This window comes from Erythranthe guttata, chromosome 3 (genome assembly GCF_056151865.1).
Source record: "Erythranthe guttata isolate IM_541 chromosome 3, IM_541, whole genome shotgun sequence".
Taxonomy (NCBI): domain Eukaryota; kingdom Viridiplantae; phylum Streptophyta; class Magnoliopsida; order Lamiales; family Phrymaceae; genus Erythranthe; species Erythranthe guttata.
The window spans coordinates 13857658-13876923 of record NC_142535.1 but is presented as its reverse complement, the minus strand read 5'-3'; the positions used below and the strand labels follow the sequence as shown (position 1 = coordinate 13876923).

Genomic DNA, 19266 nt, shown 5'->3' with positions numbered 1-19266 from the left:
ATCGAAGTTAAGGATGATGATACAATCCAGCCATGTGACCAACTTAATGTCGAGCTAACTGAAGCACAAACTTCCGTTATTGAAGTTGATGAAGACGGTTATTCAATACATGAAGACGAAGGCAGTTATAGTAATGTAGTTAGCAATAATTCGGTGGAAAACTTGATTTTATCTACGTTGGAGTATTCTAGACCATATGAGCTACAATTGTTTGAAGATGATCGTGAGAGATGGCTTCTATATGCTCCTTTTTATATTTGTCCAGATTCGAGGACGAATCCTTTTAAAGAGGGGGAGTATAATACGATCCTCTCGAGATCGAAGACTAAGAATTGGAATATTTGTCCGGATTCGAGGACGAATCCATTTAAAGAGGGGGAGAATGATACGATCCGCACAAGCTCCAAGACAAAGAATTGGAAGAAGAGAAAGCGAATGAGATTAATGGAGCCGTTCGTGTTGGAGTTGAAGATTAAAGGCTTAAATCAGGCCTTTGAGGAGTCCGTGGTTTGGAATTGGAAGAAAAGAAAGAGAAGAAGTCGTTGGACAAGTCGAATTCCATGCATCCGAGATTCTCGCCTATTCTGGCAGAGTTTACCATTCGGGTTATAACTCTCGCATCCGAAGTCCAATTGAGCTGATACAAAATGATTCGGAAAGCTAACTGAAAGATCTACAACTTTCATGTTTTGAGCGAAGAGATATTCGAAGTGGAACAGTGTCGAAATTGAGCTTTAATTGCTTGCACGTGCACAGCCCAATGTCGCGAGATTAGAAGGGTGATCGAGAAGCCGACTTGAAGATCAAGTTATTTAGTTTACTTATTCACGTTTTTAATTTAGGTTTTTTTATGTTTTTATTATTTTAGAGTCTTTTATGGTTAGGATTTGCTTATTTATTTATTTCCTTATTATAGTTTAGGTAGGAGTCCTTTTCCTTGTGAAAAAGGAGTCTTTTTAGACCTTATAAATAGGTTGCCAATTTGGCTTATTTTAGAAGACGAATTTTAATGCATATTTGAGTATTTTGAGAGTTAATTCTCCTTCGCTGTTCTACAGCATTCTTCGGGATTTTACAAGTGGATTCTTGTAACTTTCTTAGCGACATAATATTGGTTTCTGGTTCTTTATAATCACGGGGTCAATATTCCACCTTGATAATAATGGTTTCTAGCTCTTTATAGCTATGGGGTCATTGTTCCTTGCTTCCGCCAAACTTGAATCTTTGTTTTTGGGTGTTTTCGATCTTGCTTCCGCGTAGGGTATTGGGTCTCGTAACAAGTTCTACGGGGTTCGTATCAGTTGGGACATTTATTGAGTTTTTTCTTGTGTAAATATAAAAATATATAATTATTTAGAAACAAATGGAGCAGTAAACAAAGTTAGCCAAATTCTATACTTTGCTCAAGACATTGTTATATTCGATTTACAAGGTGGTCATAATTATTCAACATTAAGAGACAAACATATGAACTTTTGCGCACATGATTAAGGTGGTGTTTGCAAATGATTATTTAAAAGTAGAAGTTAGTGATTGTGATTTAAGTTAGTTTTAAGTGCTTATTTCTAAAAGTTGGGGGTGTTTGCAAATATTTCGGAAAATGAACTAAAATTGAAAAAGCAGGGTTATGAGTGCTTTTAAAAAAATAGCTTAAAGCAGATTATTTTAAGAGAAGCAAAAGCAAAAGTTGATTTTGCAAACACCTAAAAACAGATTATGAGCAAAAAAAAACCGTAATCACTTTCAAAAAGCATTTGCAAACACCACCTAAATCTAATTGAATAATTTCGTTCAAGATTCAAACAATGTTATCTTTTAATTAGTGGGGGGCGCCACGTCACGATCAATCAAAGCTCCATCAAGATCCAACCGTCGATTCAACCTGTACGTGGGCGGTCCAGATCATCCCACGTACCTTTCAGCTATTGGCCCGACGTCACACTAGAAATCTCCCCACTCCACCATCCTGATTGGTACACGTTCCACTAAAGTGGGACCCACACAACAGTATTTTATTATCCATTGTTCCTAAATTGAAAATTCCACAGCAGGACACCTGTCGAAATCCCAAAACAATATTATAATAAAAAAATAATATTTCGCCGTATTTAAATATATTTTTGGTCCAAGATATTTTGTTGCGCTTGCTTCTGTTCTTGTCTATTCATTTTATTACAGCTGCTTAGCTCAACTGTTATCAAAATCAGGTTTTGGACAATCAGTCAATTTGTGCGAGATATTCTGGTTAGTTTCTTGAAAATTTTCAGCCTTTATTTAATTAATTAATTTATTATTATTATTTTTTCTTGCCGGAATATGCTTTTTCTTTTTTTTATCAGAGCCGGAATATGCTTTAACTTTGGTGATTTTGAAGAAATTTCATGTGGGTTCAGTTTAAATTTGATTTCTAACCCTTATTTTTGTTTCAAAATTGAATCTTTGGTGGGTATCTTTGAATTCACTCATTTATATTTCCTTGTTTTTTTTTCCAATTTAAATTTTGGAAAATCACTAATTTAAATTAATTTTTTTTCCCATTTAAATTCTTGGTTTAAATTAATGCATGCTGATTGTGATATAATAAGTTGTATTTTTCAGTTAAATTAAATTCAAAAAAAAAATTGGTTGAATTGTTCCCTAATTTTTCTGATTTGTCTCTGTTTTCTGCTCAATTTTTGTTGTAGATACAAATCTGCTGACATACATACATACATACATACATACACACAGTATAAATAAGGTTGCATTTCATATGTGGAGTGAGTAAAGAAGGACAAAGAAGGGGGATTAATTATATTTAATTAGCATCTACACACACAGAAAATGGGGAGCAATAATCTAAATTTCAAGAATTTCGATAGTTTCTACTCGTTGACTTTCGACGAGCTCCAGAACACGGTGGGTAACGAAAGTGGGAAAGATTTCGGGTCGATGAACATGGACGAGCTTCTCCGAAGTATATGGAGTGCTGAGGAGAATCAGCTGAATGTGGGGTCCACTAGCGGCGGTGGTGGCGGTGGTGGTGGTGCCGCCCCCGCCTCCAATGGTCAATTAGAAGGCCTCGGCAATTTGCACAGACAGGGTTCGCTGATTCTTCCTCGTACGCTCAGCCACAAAACGGTGGACGAGGTTTTGCGCGATATCTCCAAGGAGATCGATGGTGGGCCCCACAGGCAACCGACTTTGGGTGAAATTACGCTCGAGGAGTTCTTGGTTCGAGCCGGTGTCGTGAGGGAGGACACTCAATTAGCCCCCACTAATAATAATAATATTAATGTTAATAATATTAATAATAATGATAATAATGTCGGGTCGTTTGGTGATTTGTGGCACCCGGTGAATCGTGTACCGGTGAATGTAAGTGGTGGCCGATCTTCTACGCAACAGGTGGAGAATCAACAACAGCAACAGCAGCATTTGCAGATTCTTCCTAAACAGGCGGCTTCGGGTTATGGAACGAGCAATGCTATGGTGGTGCAGGGTGTAGGAGCTAATGGTGTGGCTGCGCCTGCGCCTACACCTTCGGTTTCGGTTACGCCGGTGCCGTATGTATTTAATGGTGGATTAAGGGGTAGGAGAAGTGCTGCTGTGGAGAAGGTGGTTGAGAGGAGGCAGAAAAGGATGATTAAGAATCGAGAGTCCGCTGCTAGATCACGAGCTCGTAAGCAGGTAATTATAAAAAAATTACAAAAAAAAAATTATATTAGAATAAGTGCTTCCTTAATTAGATTTATTATTTTTTATTTATTTTCGTATTTTTCCAGGCATACACTACGGAGTTGGAAGAAGAAGTTGCCAAATTAAAGGAGGAGCAAGAAGAATTGCAAAAGAAACAGGTACATATATAAATCATCTCTCTCTCTCTCTCTCTCTCTCTCTCTCTCTCGATAGAAATAGCAGTTAGCTTAAAAGAGAATTATAACTTATTAGCCGTTCGTTGTACAATGCAGGCAGAAATATTGGAAATGCAGAAGAATCAGGTATGATAATTCGCTTCTCTTTTTTTAACACCGTGCCCGTGAAAATGTTATTACCAAACAAATCGGAAGCGTTCTTTATGTTTGTTTATCGGGCCAATAATAATAATAATATTAATATATGTATTATGTGGACAGTTTCTAGAGATGATGAAGCAGCAGGATGGGGCAAAGAGACAATGCTTGAGGCGGACACAAACAGGTTCATGGTGAACGTTGCTCCCGTGTTTTAATGACCGAATATAATATATTATATATATTATATTCCGTCAATAGAAATAATATTAATTCATGGTGTAGATCATCATATAGAAATTAGAGGAGTAGTGCTGCTTTTCGTTCGTAGAATGTTCCAGACACTTCGTTACGAACGAAAGTATAATCTTGCACTCCCACTTTCTTAGCGCGCTATAGGTCGATTGTATTGCCTGAATTTTACTGAGGCTGTGTCTTCTTCTTTTTTTTTTTTTTTTTAAATAGTGGTTTGATGCTGTTGAGGGTCTATTATTTATTTCAGTTCAAATCATTGTAATAATATTATTTTCCAGCATGTTGGAACAAATTGTTATGAATTGCTGTTTTGTGGTTTTGTATATCTCTGATATTTTTGTTGAGTGTACACTCCAAATTCTCACTTGTAAAATTAAAATACTTTTGTTGACCAACTTTTTTTGTAAATATAAATATCCATAATTCCGGTTGAGCAATAATGAGTTGAAACTCGGTTTATGAGTATGTCAAGTTTAATAGAACTTCAAACTCGACCTGACTCATAATTAATTAGATTGGAATCAAATGTAAGTTGGGCCATTAGGCGCCGAGTAGCCGTGATTCAATTAATATGTAACATAATATATTGTTTTTTCAAATTTACAGTTCACGGAACATTGGAGTGAAGAAGAAGTGTTATGCGTTTCTTTAAGTTATTCAGCGTTTTTCAATTATAAAAGAGGAGGGAAGGAGGTAGAACGACAACGTTCCAGCAGTTGCACGGGGAGGGTCACAAACACGTGATTATGAATCTTTCGCCCGTTGCGAAGCTGTATAAAAACATGGTTTCTGCCACTGTACTTGCAAGCATTTTTATATATAATTTGTAGTTTAGCTAAGTTAGATTAAAGTAGCTTAACTTTATTCTTCTTGGAGCTCAAGTTGTTTGTTCTTATTCCAGAAAATTCTACCTAACTTTTAAAATATTAACCGAATATCCAGTTTGTGTCACAAAGATCTTCTCCTGCAGCCAAGGTTGTGAAAAGCGGTAATCGGGTCGGAGGCGGTCAGGGACCGACTCACAATTATTCGGTGCGGCGGTGATTAATCGGTGATAAATCGGAAATAAATCGGTTTTTAAAATTTAATATAATATATTTGTAGCTATTATTTATAAATACTCAAAACATAAATAAAAAAATGTTTAAACATAGTTATATCTCATGTATATATCTTAATAACATAAGAAAAGTTTAATAATAATAAGATGATAATACATAAATATCCTTATAAAATATAAATAAAAAGACATTTTTTTTGAATTTACATACATTCCTGGCATACATCATTAGTTCTTTAATAATAATAGTTAACATAAACAAAATAAAGCATAAACTCATATTTTTTTTATTAAAATCCCAACTTTTGAATTACTAAAAAAAAAAAAAAAAAAAAACGATTTTTGAGCGATTTTTCGCCGATTTTTGTCACCGAAGTTTGACCCGCCTTAAAGGTTTGACCGCCTCGGATCGCCTCGCACCGCCTCAGACCGCCTCGGACCGCCTCAGACCGCCTCAAACCGCCTCACAGACAAAAAACCGATTTTTCAAACCTTTACACTAAAATCGTAAAGGTTTTGGACCGCCTCCGCTTCGGAGACCGATTAATCGGCCGCCTCGGCCGATTTTTAAAACATTGTGCAGCTCAAGATGGAGGTAATATCCTTAACTTCTTTTGACATAAGGAACAAAATGATGGCCAAACCCCTAGAGTGGATGAAAAGATAACATAGGTATTTTGCTCTTAACCCTATGAGTGAAGCTGAAAAGATTCCACATGCTACCACGTATTTGGATGAGAAGGTTGATGATTGGTTCTCTAATTATATTGAGGGAAATAAGCTTCTTAGATGGGAAATCTTTTCCAATATGGTGATGGAGAGATTTCTAAAGGAAAAGGGAATAAGTTTATTGGCTGAATTTAACAGGCTCAAACATGAGTCCACTAGAGGAGTACATGCTCAAGTTTGAACAACATAAGGTTTTCTTGGTTAATAAACACATAAACTTGCTTCACGCTTATTACATAGAGTGTTTTGTGGAGGGACCACAAGGAGATGTAAAAAATATGGTGAAGATGATGAGACCACAAACACTGGCCAATGCTATACAGATGACTAAGATTTAAGAATCTCACGTTGACCATATGAAATCAGAGATAAAAAATGTTGTTAGGAGTGTGTTCACAACTCACAAAACTCCTAGAATTACCTATCCGGGGTTACACTATCAAGGGACAACCTCAAGAAAGGAAAGCTCCAATCACAAAGAGATTGACCATACTAGAGATGGAAGAGAGGAGGAAGCAAGGCTTGTGATGATAAATTTACACCTGGTCACAAGTGTACGGGCTTGTATCAAATTGAGTGTGTTCTTGTTTTCGTTGAGGAAATTGAAGACATTGATAAGGAGGAGGAATCTGGAACCGAGACAAGAGAGATATGCAATATTTCCTACTCAACTGATGCGATCTCTCGAGTATCATAAATATTTCCTACGAAACGTAAGATCTATTCTTTAATATTTTTCTCTTCATAATAAAACCCTAGCACAAGACGACTATTTAAAGAGAATAAAACCCTAGAATCCTAATCTAACTAGGAAAGGTAATGACCTAACTAATAAAATACTTAATAATATCCTAACCACTGCTAACTCACGGTAATATTTATTATAAATATACTAATCTAATTAATTAATAATAAACTATTAACTAAACTAATAATTAAACGATATATTAAATAATATATCGTATCAAACCACCCCTCTTGAAATGAACCTTGTCCTCAAGGTTCGAGTCAATTTGGTCTCTCTCCTTTGCGTTTCCACCTATGTTTGACTTCATCGACTTGCTTCCCGATTGACTCCGAAAAACACGATGAACGACCGAGCTTTTTACCACATTGTTCATGCTGATCCAATGAAATAACAAAGGCTACTTTAGCGAAAATATTCAATCTTTTTCCCGACAAATCAACCTTCTCAATTGCCTTTTCAAATTTCATCTCCTTCACAATCAATATCATGCTTTTATTTTTCTCGGTCGTCTTAACAGATCCGGGCTCATTCACAGTCACCAAATCTTGTTCGTCTCCTTTCTTTTGAATATCGTGGGACTCTTCTAATATCCACTGTAGTTCTTCGTTCTCTTCCTTAGTTAATTCCTCACCTTCGTCCCAAATTACCTCAAGTGAATCCGATAATTCATCTTTTGGCGAACTCACAAAAAATTGGGGTTCTTCGAAACAATCATCGTCGTCCTCTTCCTCTTCTTCCGGCAATAGGCTCGGCAACGGCGGCGGCGGTGGTAGTGGCGGTGACTCTTCGAAAAAGTCATCGTCGTCTTCTTCCTCTTCCTCCGGGAATAGGCTCGGCAGCGGTAGCGGCGGTGGCGGTGACGGGCGGCGGTCCCTTCGGCTTTTGTGATGGCGTTGACGTCGTCCTTGACTTTGTTCGAGCAATTTCTGAAAATTAATCCGTAATTTCTCTACGGATTTTTCCAATCGCTCCAACCGTCTTGTTTCTGACATCATGATTTTCACAAAGTTTTGATGTGATCTCAACTTTGCTCCAGCGTAGCTTTGATGTAATCGCTGCCTTGCTAACGAAGCGTTGGTGTTAATCGCAACTTCGCTCTGATACCAATTGATACGATCTCTTGTGTATCATAAATATTTCCTACGAAACGTAAGATCTATTCTTTAATATTTCTCTCTGCATAATAAAACCCTAGCACAAGACGACTATTTAAAGAGAATAAAACCCTAGAATCCTAATCTAACTAGGAAAGGTAATGACCTAACTAATAAAATACTTAATAATATCCTAACCACTGCTAACTCACGGTAATATTTATTATAAATATACTAATCTAATTAATTAATAATAAACTATTAACTAAACTAATAATTAAACGATATATTAAATAATATATCGTATCATCAACCTCCAAAAACACTGAAGGTTTTTGGCAAATACAAAAACAATTATCTCACAATCTTGCTAGACTCACGAAGCTCGCACAACTTCTTGGATCCCGCGGATAGCTAGTAAGCTTGGAAGTGAAGTGGTAGTGACCAAAACGATGAGAGTTACTGTGACCCAAAATATACTATTAGACTGTCTAGTATATGAAACTAGTCAAAAAAATTTACGAGCTTAAACCCTTAATTGAACACCAGTAGAACCTCCTAGATTGACCAGGTATCGGTCACAAAAAGTCATATTTTCAGAATAAAACAATATGAATAATACAAAATGTCAAAAAAAAAAAAAAAATAATAATAGAAATCAGATTCTGCACAAAATCTAATTCATGAAATCCACAATTTATTGATAGCAATTTCTCAAATCTGGAAAAAATGATTGCTGAAATAAGGCAAAAACCACCTCGTTAAGGAAGGGGGGCGCCCCTTCGGTTCCCACCACCTCGAATTTCATCTACATTCAAAATCGTTGACTTTTAGTTTGACCTCTTTTCTCTCAAAACTTTTGCTTTTTCCTTTTTCTTTCTTTATTTCTCTTTTGTCGCTTTTACTAGATTTCCAGTGTTAAAAGAGGGAAACCCCCAAAACCCTCCATAAATTTTTCACACCCAATTCTCCAATTAATTTTCAGATATCCGCTTCAAAAAAATTGAAGCATCGCCATGGATTTCTCGGCGGACGAATCGCCGTCTGCCAGAGCTCTTGGCCCGCTGTTTAAACTCACAGAAGTTCACTTATGGTTAGCAATCAATCTACTCTGTGTTTATGTGTGTGCGCGTTCTAATGTGTGTGTGAATGAATTGGATTTTTGTTTTTTGGCTTCTCACTTGACAGGGACGATTGCACAACTGAAATGCAAGAATCACTTTGCATTCATGAAACGATTGTGAGTTAATTTTTTTGCTTTTAATAATCTATGGCTTTTTGGATTGATTCGGAAAAGAAAAATCTAGTCTTGGTTTAATCTGCTTTTTTATGTGTATGAAATGCAGAAACTTAATTACGGCGATAAGGATTACGGAAAAAGCGAATGCGATAGGATTAATGGCAAGTTTTTGAATTTCTTTCGTTGAATGTACTTTATGAAATTATTTCCTTTTCGTGTATTATCGATATTCGGTTTAATGTTATTGCGATTGTCTGGAATTCTCGTGAATTGAATTATCTCAGTATTCGGTTCGTCGGCAGAAGATGTAGAACTAGCCAAACAGCTGAATGATTTGGGACTTCCGCTTTCTTTTCGTACGAATAAGAAGGTTTGCATAATCAATTTATCTTCTTCTTATTATTATTATTACTATTTTTTGGGATTTTTGAAATTGGAATTTATTGAATGTTGTAAACTTGAATATTTGATTCGAAGCAACCAAATTTACTTGCAGCATTGCATCGATTGTTAAGGTGGAATGAGGTTTTAGTTCTCAATTGACAACAGAAAATAGATACTTCACTTCTAATTAAAATGTTAGGTTGTGTTTGGATGAAAGGATTTAGAGCTAAGGATTTCAAATCCATAATGAAAATTTTGTTTTTATTTTTAAAACTTAGTTTTGCTGTAGTCTCCCTCAGGTAATTGTCTCTGTCTTATTTAACGGACGTGATGTTATTTTTGCAGACTAGGCAAGGAGTGAACAACGGTAAAAAAAAAGGCACAAGAAAGAAAAGTCAACAAATCCCAATTGAATTCGATGACTACATGCTAGATTCAACAAAAACGAGCGACAATAGTTTTCTTAATACCTCCAAAACGTCTGATCAAAATGAAATTTCAGACAACGGAATCACAATAGACATAGACGGTTTATCCAACCTCTCTCTCGAGCGGGGCGACTCAGTGGGGTCCACCACCGCGTGCACGACTAGTACCCTAAGGAATGAAGACGGTACCTTACTTCTCACCTCCTCGACACTCGGCAGTAACATGTCGGACGAAGCGGAGTCTATAAACAAGGCTGTCGATTTCGATAAAATTGAAAAAAAATCAACTATCCAACAACACCATCAAATAGGTGAATCTGGTGCGTGGAAAGCATATTATGATGATTTCTACATGAGAACGTATTTCTACAATATCGAAACCGAGGAATCTACGTGGGAGATTCCTTCTGGAATGGAGCACTTTGTGAACTGGCCGACGGGCAGTGAACAGGTGGATATGATGACTATATCGGGAAATTGGATTTCTACTGATAATGTCATGACAACTGTCACGAGGCAAAAGAAAGCCAGGAGAACTAAATCTACTGGGAAATTGCCCGTTTCAAGTGAAGGTCTATTTATTTATTTTATTTTATACTTTTAATTGGGATGTGATATACAATATTGATCTCATTCGATTAATTGTCTGTTTAGAAATGCAAGGAGTTTTGCAAGAAGTGTGTCCGAGTATAAGCAAATACTGGTGCCAAAGGTACTTGTTGTTCTCGAGATTCGATTCTGGAATTAAAATGGATGAAGAAGGATGGTTCTCTGTTACACCAGAGACTCTAGCAAAGCATCATGCGGTTCGTTGTGGTAGTGGTGTAATTGTCGATGTTTTCACTGGAGTTGGTGGCAATGCTATTCAATTCGCACAACGGTTTTTTTTTTTTTTCCTTTTTTATTCTTTTATATTATGATAATTATAATTTATTTTTTATTTCTGATCAATTTGTTGAAGTGTATTGTTTTCTTTTTTTTTTTTGGTCAGGAGTAAACATGTGATTGCAATCGATATTGATCCGAATAAAATTGACTATGCACGGCATAATGCAGCCATATATGGTGTTGACGACAACATAGACTTCATAACGGGCGACTCTTTTTCTTTGGCACCTAAATTAAAGGTAAGAGAAAATGACTTCTAGACCCATATAATGAAATCTTGCTATGTCAATTTATTACATATTATTTGTGACCGTAATTTTGAAGAATATTTTTTTGGAATTCTTTTGAAATTGAGTGTGAAATGGATTCTCGGTTTATTTTGAAGGTTCTTATTTGTCCCTTGAGGAATTAATTTGAAATATTATTTTGCAGGCAAACACTGTATTTATGTCTCCACCATGGGGTGGTCCTGCTTATTCCAAAGTCAAGAAATTCGATATCAACACTATGCTTAAGCCACACGACGGGTAATTTATTTTGTTAATTTCGCAATAATTTGAGTCTCTTTGCTTTTAATTATTCTTTATAATTTTCGATGCTCTAATAAATTAATAATACGCTTCTCTTGTTTACGTTAGCCAATTTCTCTTCGATGCTGGAAAGAAAATTGCTCGCAAAATCGTCATGTTTCTCCCTAGAAACGTCGATATTGATCAGTTGGCTGAGTTGTCTTTATCTGCTACCCCTCCTTGGTCTTTAGAGGTATCGTTTAAGATTCTCTCTCTCTCTCGATTTTGTTTTTCTTTATTCTATTTTTTCATATTACTGTACTTTTTTTTTCCACGAGCGTGTCTATCACCCCTTTTCATCTTTGATTTTTTTTTTTATTATCGTTAATTAATAATTTCAGGTAGAAAGGAACTACTTAAATGGCAGATTGAAGGCTGTGACAGCATATTTTCTAGAACCCACCATGTCTTAACATCGATTTGGCCTATGTACAAGTTTGGTCGGAATTTATCGGGGGTTGTCTATAGATCTGTCCTAAAGAAAGGTGTTGTATTGTATGGAGAAAATGTAAATATTAGGTATGTATCTATGGGGGTTGTAGATGTAAATATTGAAATAATAGCTTGGATTGTTGTCACAAGAACCTATTGAATGCATAATAATATATGAATAAGCATGTGTAATAAACTAATAAGCCTTTGTATAGACAAGTATTTGTCCCAATAATTATTGGAAAATTAATTTCGCAGGTTTTTTTTTTCTTTCTTTTTTCGGTAATCTGGATTTTGAGTTTTGTGTTGGGATGTATTCGGTTTGAACCGACAAAATAATAGAGACTGGACTAACACCGGGGTTGACACTCCGACTGCCAAGTCAGACTCCAGTTTAACAATGTTAAGAGTCGCCATATTCATCGACGATGAGACATGACAATGAGAATAACGACTACAACTTTCTTCATTTCAACATGGCACAATTGAGCAAATAGAAATTATTGTCAATCCGAGTTTTTTCATATGAGCCATGAAAATTATCGATTGAAAAAATAAAATATACAATAACGAGGTGAAGAGGTGATAGGCCGGGTGGCGTAAAATCTACCCGGATAGTAATCCGTGGGATTCGATCCGTTGAAAATCCTTTACTAGAACGATTATTGAGGTTTTGAAAATTGTCGGAGCTTATATATCGGGAAACCTCTCCCGTTGTTGTACGTACGACGGTGAATCGAGAATCCGGCAGAAGCTAAAGACGGATTCAAGCAAGACTAGGCTGACATCACCATCCCGGTGCACGTACGAAACTTGATGATTATCTATCCTTTTGTTTTTATTCTAAGTTGCATACTATATCTATCCAAGGCACGAAGTAAAATTAATTTAAATATGCATTAGAAAATATACTTTGCATACTTGGCCCATAACATAGTAAACACATGCATGTATATACTCATTTTAAATGTTTACTTTAAATCATATTTATAATGTCGGCTTATAAATAACAATAATCCTTTTGGACTGGTGGATAAATAAATCATGATACATAGTAGGATTCAATGCACTTATAAGTTATGAACTTATGATATATATATATATATATATATATATATATATATATATATATATATATATATATATATATATATATATATATAAGGATAAATTACAACCACCCCTGATGTATGGTCAAATTATGAAAACTCCCGTCGTGTTTGGATAATTAAAATTACCCCTATATGAATCTTCTTACACGTCCATCCTTATGGTGTCATATTCAACATAATCTTTTAGATTCCGTGAAATGTTCTCTAATTTGTACTCGTTTTGCAGTTTCTGATGCACTACAATCTGATATATACAAGCCAAAAAACACATTTTGTGATCATCTTCCTTCAAAATGTTGAGCTCGAATGGGATAAAACGGGTACAAAATTGAGAATATTCCATATAATCTAGAAGATTTCACTAAATTTGTCATCGCAAGAGTGGGCGTGTAAAAAGATTTATAGTTAAGAGGGGTGGTTGTAATTACTCAAACATAAGAGATTTTTTCGTAATTTGATCATACCTGAGCTAGCGGTTGTAATTTACCCTATAAACAATGGTGGGGCTTCTGGATATCTCACATGCATGGTTATCCCTTGGAAATGTTTGACCACTTTTGACATATTATTTTATGCTTAATATAATATATTTATGTTTTTGGTTCAAATGAATGTTGCTAGATTTGATTTGATTAGGTTGGAATGAGATTTGGATTTGGATGAGGGCATAAATGGCATTTAGTGAAATATGATACTTGAAACACAAACACTACCATCTCTTCATTCTGACTTGGGAAACAACTTCCTACCCCTTTTGTCATAACTATTCAATTACAATAATTCTTGTCCTTTTGCGCCTAACAAATTAAATTCCACACTCTATGATTGGATAATTTATTTTAAAGAGTATTACTTTTCTAATTAAATTGATGTATAACATGACAAAGAACAAGATAATTGGTTGCTTCAATATAATGTATTACGAAATGTTATTATTTGAGTTTTTGTTGATTTATATGCCTACAGAAATCTTTTAGCTCATTTTATCTGTCATAATATGAATTTGTATGTCTCTGACAGTTTTATGTTTGTACAATAGAGTAAATGACAAATAATATTTAATGTGGCTCGGATACAAATGTAATATCCATAAGGATCTGCAAACAAAATTTACTAATTTAGATTTGTGTGTATAATAATGGGATTTAATTAAAACACAAAAGCCTTTTTTTTTTTTTTTTTTTAATTTATTTATTTATCTAAACCACTGTTATTGCACATCACTCAAACACTTGTCTTCAACACGGCATGTTCTTCAATCCATACTCCTGGATTCCATCAAATGTTGAACTATTTTAAGTACTTCTCCTGAAATGCCGATCTTCTTTAATGTTCATAGAAGGAATTAAACCTGTAAATGGCACGAACAAACCATTGCAACGACACATAAACAAACGATCATGTTGATACAGAAGAAACGTTGACGCATAATTGCTTTGAGATGCTTTTTACCGAAATGTATTTTTCGCAAACAATAAAAGCATAATTTATGAATGCACAAGTTTCTTATATATATTACTTACTTTATCGGTTAGTGTTTCTTCTCAAAGTTGAAATTGCTTAAATTGACCTTTGATTATTATGTTCCAAGAAAAATAAATAAACAAATTAATCGACGAGCTAGCTAGTTATTTTATCGATTGAGGAAAATATTGAAATGAATCTTGATTTTCCGAATTCTTGAATATATGTATATCTTTATACTTTCTCCATTGATTGTATTGTTTGATTCTTAAGATTTTTAGCATTAAATTAAATTAAATTTTATAATTTTGTTTGGCATTATATACAAGAATAAAAGAGCTAGACTTGTTTGTTTTTCAGGTCCTGGACCTCTTTGACCTCGGAACACCTTGTTGATATTATTTTAACTACTAAACTAACCCAGTAACCCATTTTCTTCAGTGCTCTTGTAGTTGGTTTTCTTGCAGATCATAGGCTGAGGAGTGGAAGCTTGGAATGTCTATAAATACCAAGTTCAAGACTCAAGAAAGTTAAGGATTCTAAGAAATAAAAACCGAGAGCTGAAAAGAATACATGAGATTTTTAGTGTGTTTTTATAATCTGTTTTACGTACTCCTCATGAGTACATACTTTACGTACTCCTCACGAGTACATTCTTTGAAATCTAGAATTTTCATTATTTATCTTTTTGTTTCTAGATTTGATTGTAAGAATGATCAAGCTAGTGATTCATTCATAAGGAAGAAGTTTTGTACTTCTTCTCTTTGTATTCTTGTAATACTGTTTTTAATACAAGTTTTTACGTCCTTTAAAGGGCAAGTTCACAAGTTTTTACTTGTGAACATTTTTAATCTGAGTATTGTTTTTATATTTCCGCTGCATGTTTATACAAGTGTCATAACACTTAATATAACACCTCTGTATTAAACGAATTCGGGACCATAAATTCTTTCAAACCGCAACCTTCCAAAATAGCTCTTAAATTCTCTGAAATTCGTCTAATAATATATAGTTTGCTTGAACGTCACAGGGGGTTTCCACCGAATCATGTCCGTAATTAAATTTCTTTTATGACACATATATAGTAACCCATTTTAGAAGTTGGAGCGCTCCAAAACTTAAGCAAAGTCGCTTGAACAAAACAAATTCAACGTGCAAATAAGTTGCGAGAAATGAAGTGAAAGTCACTCACCACATCATATAATACAATTAGGACTTGATCAGGCACAACCAGTTCTCCTAAAATCAATTGATTTTGGGACAACTGCTATTGGTTTTATTCGACTTTCGGGTTATTAATTGGTTTAATTAGGACAACTGGTAGCGTCTGATGTCCTACATATTATACTATTGCATTGGCGGAACTTACAAGGGGAAATGGAGGCTGTTACCCCCAAGATTTTTTTTATAGAGAATTTGGCATTGTATTTTTTGAATATTACTTTTAGCCCCCTATAGTTTTTGTAAATATGTATCTTAACTCTTAATCCTTTATTTTTTTGTTTCTTCTCCATATATATATATATATATATATATATATATATATATATATATATATATATATATATATATATATATATATATATATATATATATATATCATATTTGAAATAAAATTTATAAATACTTACTTATTTATGAATTTTTTTTTATCAATGACACTAAAAAATAATATGAGACGAAACCATGAATCCCTAAAATATTAAGTACGATACATTATTAGAATAATTTGAATTAATTTAGATTTTTTATCAGTATGATAAAATTATAATATATATGCCATTTTAAATAAAACTTATCAATATACACTTATTTTTGCAATGTTTTCTGAACCTAAATATTTTGATCCCGGTTCTGCCCCTGTAATATTGGATACATATATAGTACTTTGTCCACGGACGGATGGAATGAAGTAGTGTTGGAGGATCCTTCAGCAAAAAAAAAAAATATCCAAATTATCGATCTTTAATTTCCTAGTTGGTGTCATGTTTGATGAAATGGTGTTGTACATGTATATATTTGTAAGTATTGGACCTACAAGTTAGTGGTTTAAGGGGCATGTTTTGCTGCTTCTTCATCTTTCATGACATGTTAAACACCCAACCAATATACATATTGGTCCCACTTTTAATCCCTATTTGTACATTTCCCATCGTACTTTCTTTTGTCTTCTAGATATTTTTCTTACATTGTTCTAGAACCATCTTAATTAATTGGGTAAATATGGTTATCTTATAGATAAGGTCAAATTACGAAAACACTCTTTATGTTTAGAGAATTACAGTCACTCCATCAACTATGAATCTTCTTACACATTCATTCTTATGGAGTCGAATTCAACATAATCTTTTAGATCCCGTGAAATGTTCTCTGGTTTGTACTCGTTTTGTGTAAAAATGTAGTTTTTGACGCACCACGATTTGATATTTACAACCAAGAGACACATCTTATGACCATCTTGTTCAAAAAATATGAAACTCGAATGGGGTAAAATAGGTGCAAGGCTGCAAGTGTAAGAAGATTTAGAATTGAGCGGTGGTTGTAATAATCAAAACATGAGGGTTTTTTCTTTTCTTTTTTTTTTTTTTTTTTTTAATTTGACTTTATTTCAGGATAACTGTAATTTACCATAACTGATTTGCATTATAGTTATTTAATTTATTGGCTCTAAATCATCAAAGAAATTGAAAATATAGATAAAATAACTAATATCGACGGTATAATTATTTTCTTTTTATTTGTATTTTGTAGTACGGTTTGCGCGAGTTACTGCACGAGAACGGATTATATTCGATGCAATTCGACTGGCTGCAGGTTATCTCGTAAAATTTTCTATATTGGTGTGTGTGTGTGAGAGACAATTCATATATATATATATATATATATATATATATATATATATATATATATATATATATATATATATATATATATATATATATATTGAATCAAACTAGGGATGGCAATTTGACCCGCCCCGCCCCGCCCCGAAATTTTCGGGTATTACCCGCCCCGAAAAAAAATGGGGCGGGTATGGGGATTGAAATTTTTTTTTGACCGGGTACGGGTACGGGGATGGGTTTGCCTATACCCGCCCCGTAGACCCGCCCCGTACCCGTCCCCGTACCCGTTCCGCATTATTTATATATATAATATATATTTTTTAATTATTATATTAAATATAAATAATTAAATAGTAGGAATATATTAAATATTAGTTAAAATGGGGATTTTTAGGTTTGCATTATATAATTAAATATTAGTATTATAATTAAATATTGATTTATTTGTTGAAATAAATCATTAAATTGCATATTTATCTATTAAAAAAAAAGAAAAAAAAAATAGATGGGGATTTTTACCCGCCCCGATACCCGTGGGGATTTTATGGGGCGGGTATGGGGATTCTTTTAATACCCGTGGGGATTTTTTACGGGGACGGGGATGGGGATTTTCATAGCGGGGCGGGGATGGGGATTGCAAAACCCGCCCCATACCCGCCCCATTGCCATCCCTAAATCAAACGTTAAGATTCACAAGAATATATGCCAAGATTGTATTATTAATTACCAAGCATGCATGACATAATTTGGCAATGATAACTAAGTACAGAGTACAGACAATGTCTCTTCTTTACAGAACCTTAATTAACCCCCACATTAATTTAATTAATTAGCAATAATTTAATTAATCTCTTATTAATTAACAATTAATCATCTGCTAAATGGTGAACATTGTAATTATTAGGCGACGAATACTGATGATGATGATGATATCCTCTCCCCGCCGCTACAGGATACCCGCCGCCGCTGTAGCTCCCACTGGACATCGGCACCGGAAACCCAATCCCCATCCCCCCCGCCGCCGCCGCCGCCGGCGGCCGGCTCGCCGCCACGCTCTCGAGAGACTGGACCTGGTTCTTCAAGAACTTGACGTAGTGAATAGCCTCGTCGAGCATGGAAGCAGTGTCCATCTTGGTCCCGCCGGGGACGAGCCTCTGGAGAATCCTGATCCGCTCGCTTATCCTCTCGCGGCGGTGGCGCGCCGCCACGCTCTGTGGGTCGGTGGATATCTTGACGTTCTTCCTCTTCGGCGGCTTCACCGCCTCCGGGTCGATCTGGACCGGCTGCATCGCCGCAATTCTGAATATCATTTCCCTCATCGCAGCCATATTATTATTATTCGAGCTGTTCCGCTTCCCATTCCCGCCGTCGGATTTCCATCTGCCCCCGCCGCCGCCGCCGCCTGAACCCGGGTGGTGGAGATACTGCGCCGCCGCCGCCGGAGGGTCGTGGTGGGCCCCGCCGGCGGACGACATGCTGGAAGGATGCTGGTGATTGGCATAGAAATCAAGATTGTCGAAAATGGCGGCGGCATCTTCATCATCATAGGCATCGCCGGAAAAATCGGGGAGCTTGCCCATCTCCATAAGCATCATTTCCATGTTATCTTCTGCAGCAGAAAGCTTCATAAAGTCGATATCCATGGCTGCTGCTTCTGATAATATAGGAAATTAGAAACGTGTTCAAGCTGCTTGCAGCACAGTATATATATATATATATATATGTATATATAATAGCGTGTGTGTGTGTGTTTGTGTGTGTGTGTGTGTGTGTGGGAGGAGAGATGAATGGAGGTAGGAAGAATGAAGCTATGGGGGGGAAGGTATATATAACAAGTGGCCGGCAACCCAATTATAGTATTTGTCCCAAATTAGAATTCTTGATGCAAAATACTATTAGATATTTATGTAATTATAATTTTATATTAAGCTGTGTGAAAAATATTTGTCCCTTTAATTTAGATTAGTGAACACCTAAAGTAATCATCTATATCAACTTTAGAGTTCGGTTGTTTTGGCAGGCTTGAGT

General features: G+C 35.3%; 3 protein-coding genes across 3 annotated transcripts; 2 read left to right on the top strand and 1 right to left on the bottom strand.

Moving 5' to 3' along the window:
- Positions 1–2722: 2722 nt before the first annotated feature.
- Positions 2723–4638, top strand: LOC105971439 (ABSCISIC ACID-INSENSITIVE 5-like protein 5). Its single transcript, XM_088815562.1, has 4 exons — positions 2723–3669; positions 3765–3836; positions 3951–3980; positions 4116–4638. The coding sequence occupies exons 1-4, from the start codon at positions 2824–2826 to the stop codon at positions 4188–4190; spliced, it is 1023 nt and encodes a 340-aa protein (XP_088671688.1). The 5' UTR covers positions 2723–2823; the 3' UTR covers positions 4191–4638.
- A 3887-nt stretch (positions 4639–8525) lies between these two features.
- On the top strand, positions 8526–12088 carry LOC105971430 (uncharacterized). The gene is made up of 10 exons (XM_012996285.2): positions 8526–8971; positions 9067–9118; positions 9225–9279; positions 9403–9488; positions 9848–10502; positions 10585–10810; positions 10922–11057; positions 11251–11345; positions 11457–11580; positions 11729–12088. The coding sequence occupies exons 1-10, from the start codon at positions 8895–8897 to the stop codon at positions 11798–11800; spliced, it is 1578 nt and encodes a 525-aa protein (XP_012851739.1). The 5' UTR covers positions 8526–8894; the 3' UTR covers positions 11801–12088.
- Positions 12089–18053: 5965 nt separating this feature from the next.
- On the bottom strand, positions 18054–19037 carry LOC105971227 (uncharacterized). Its single transcript, XM_012996077.2, has one exon. The coding sequence runs from the start codon at positions 18879–18881 to the stop codon at positions 18105–18107; it is 777 nt and encodes a 258-aa protein (XP_012851531.2). The 5' UTR covers positions 18882–19037; the 3' UTR covers positions 18054–18104.
- Positions 19038–19266: the final 229 nt, after the last annotated feature.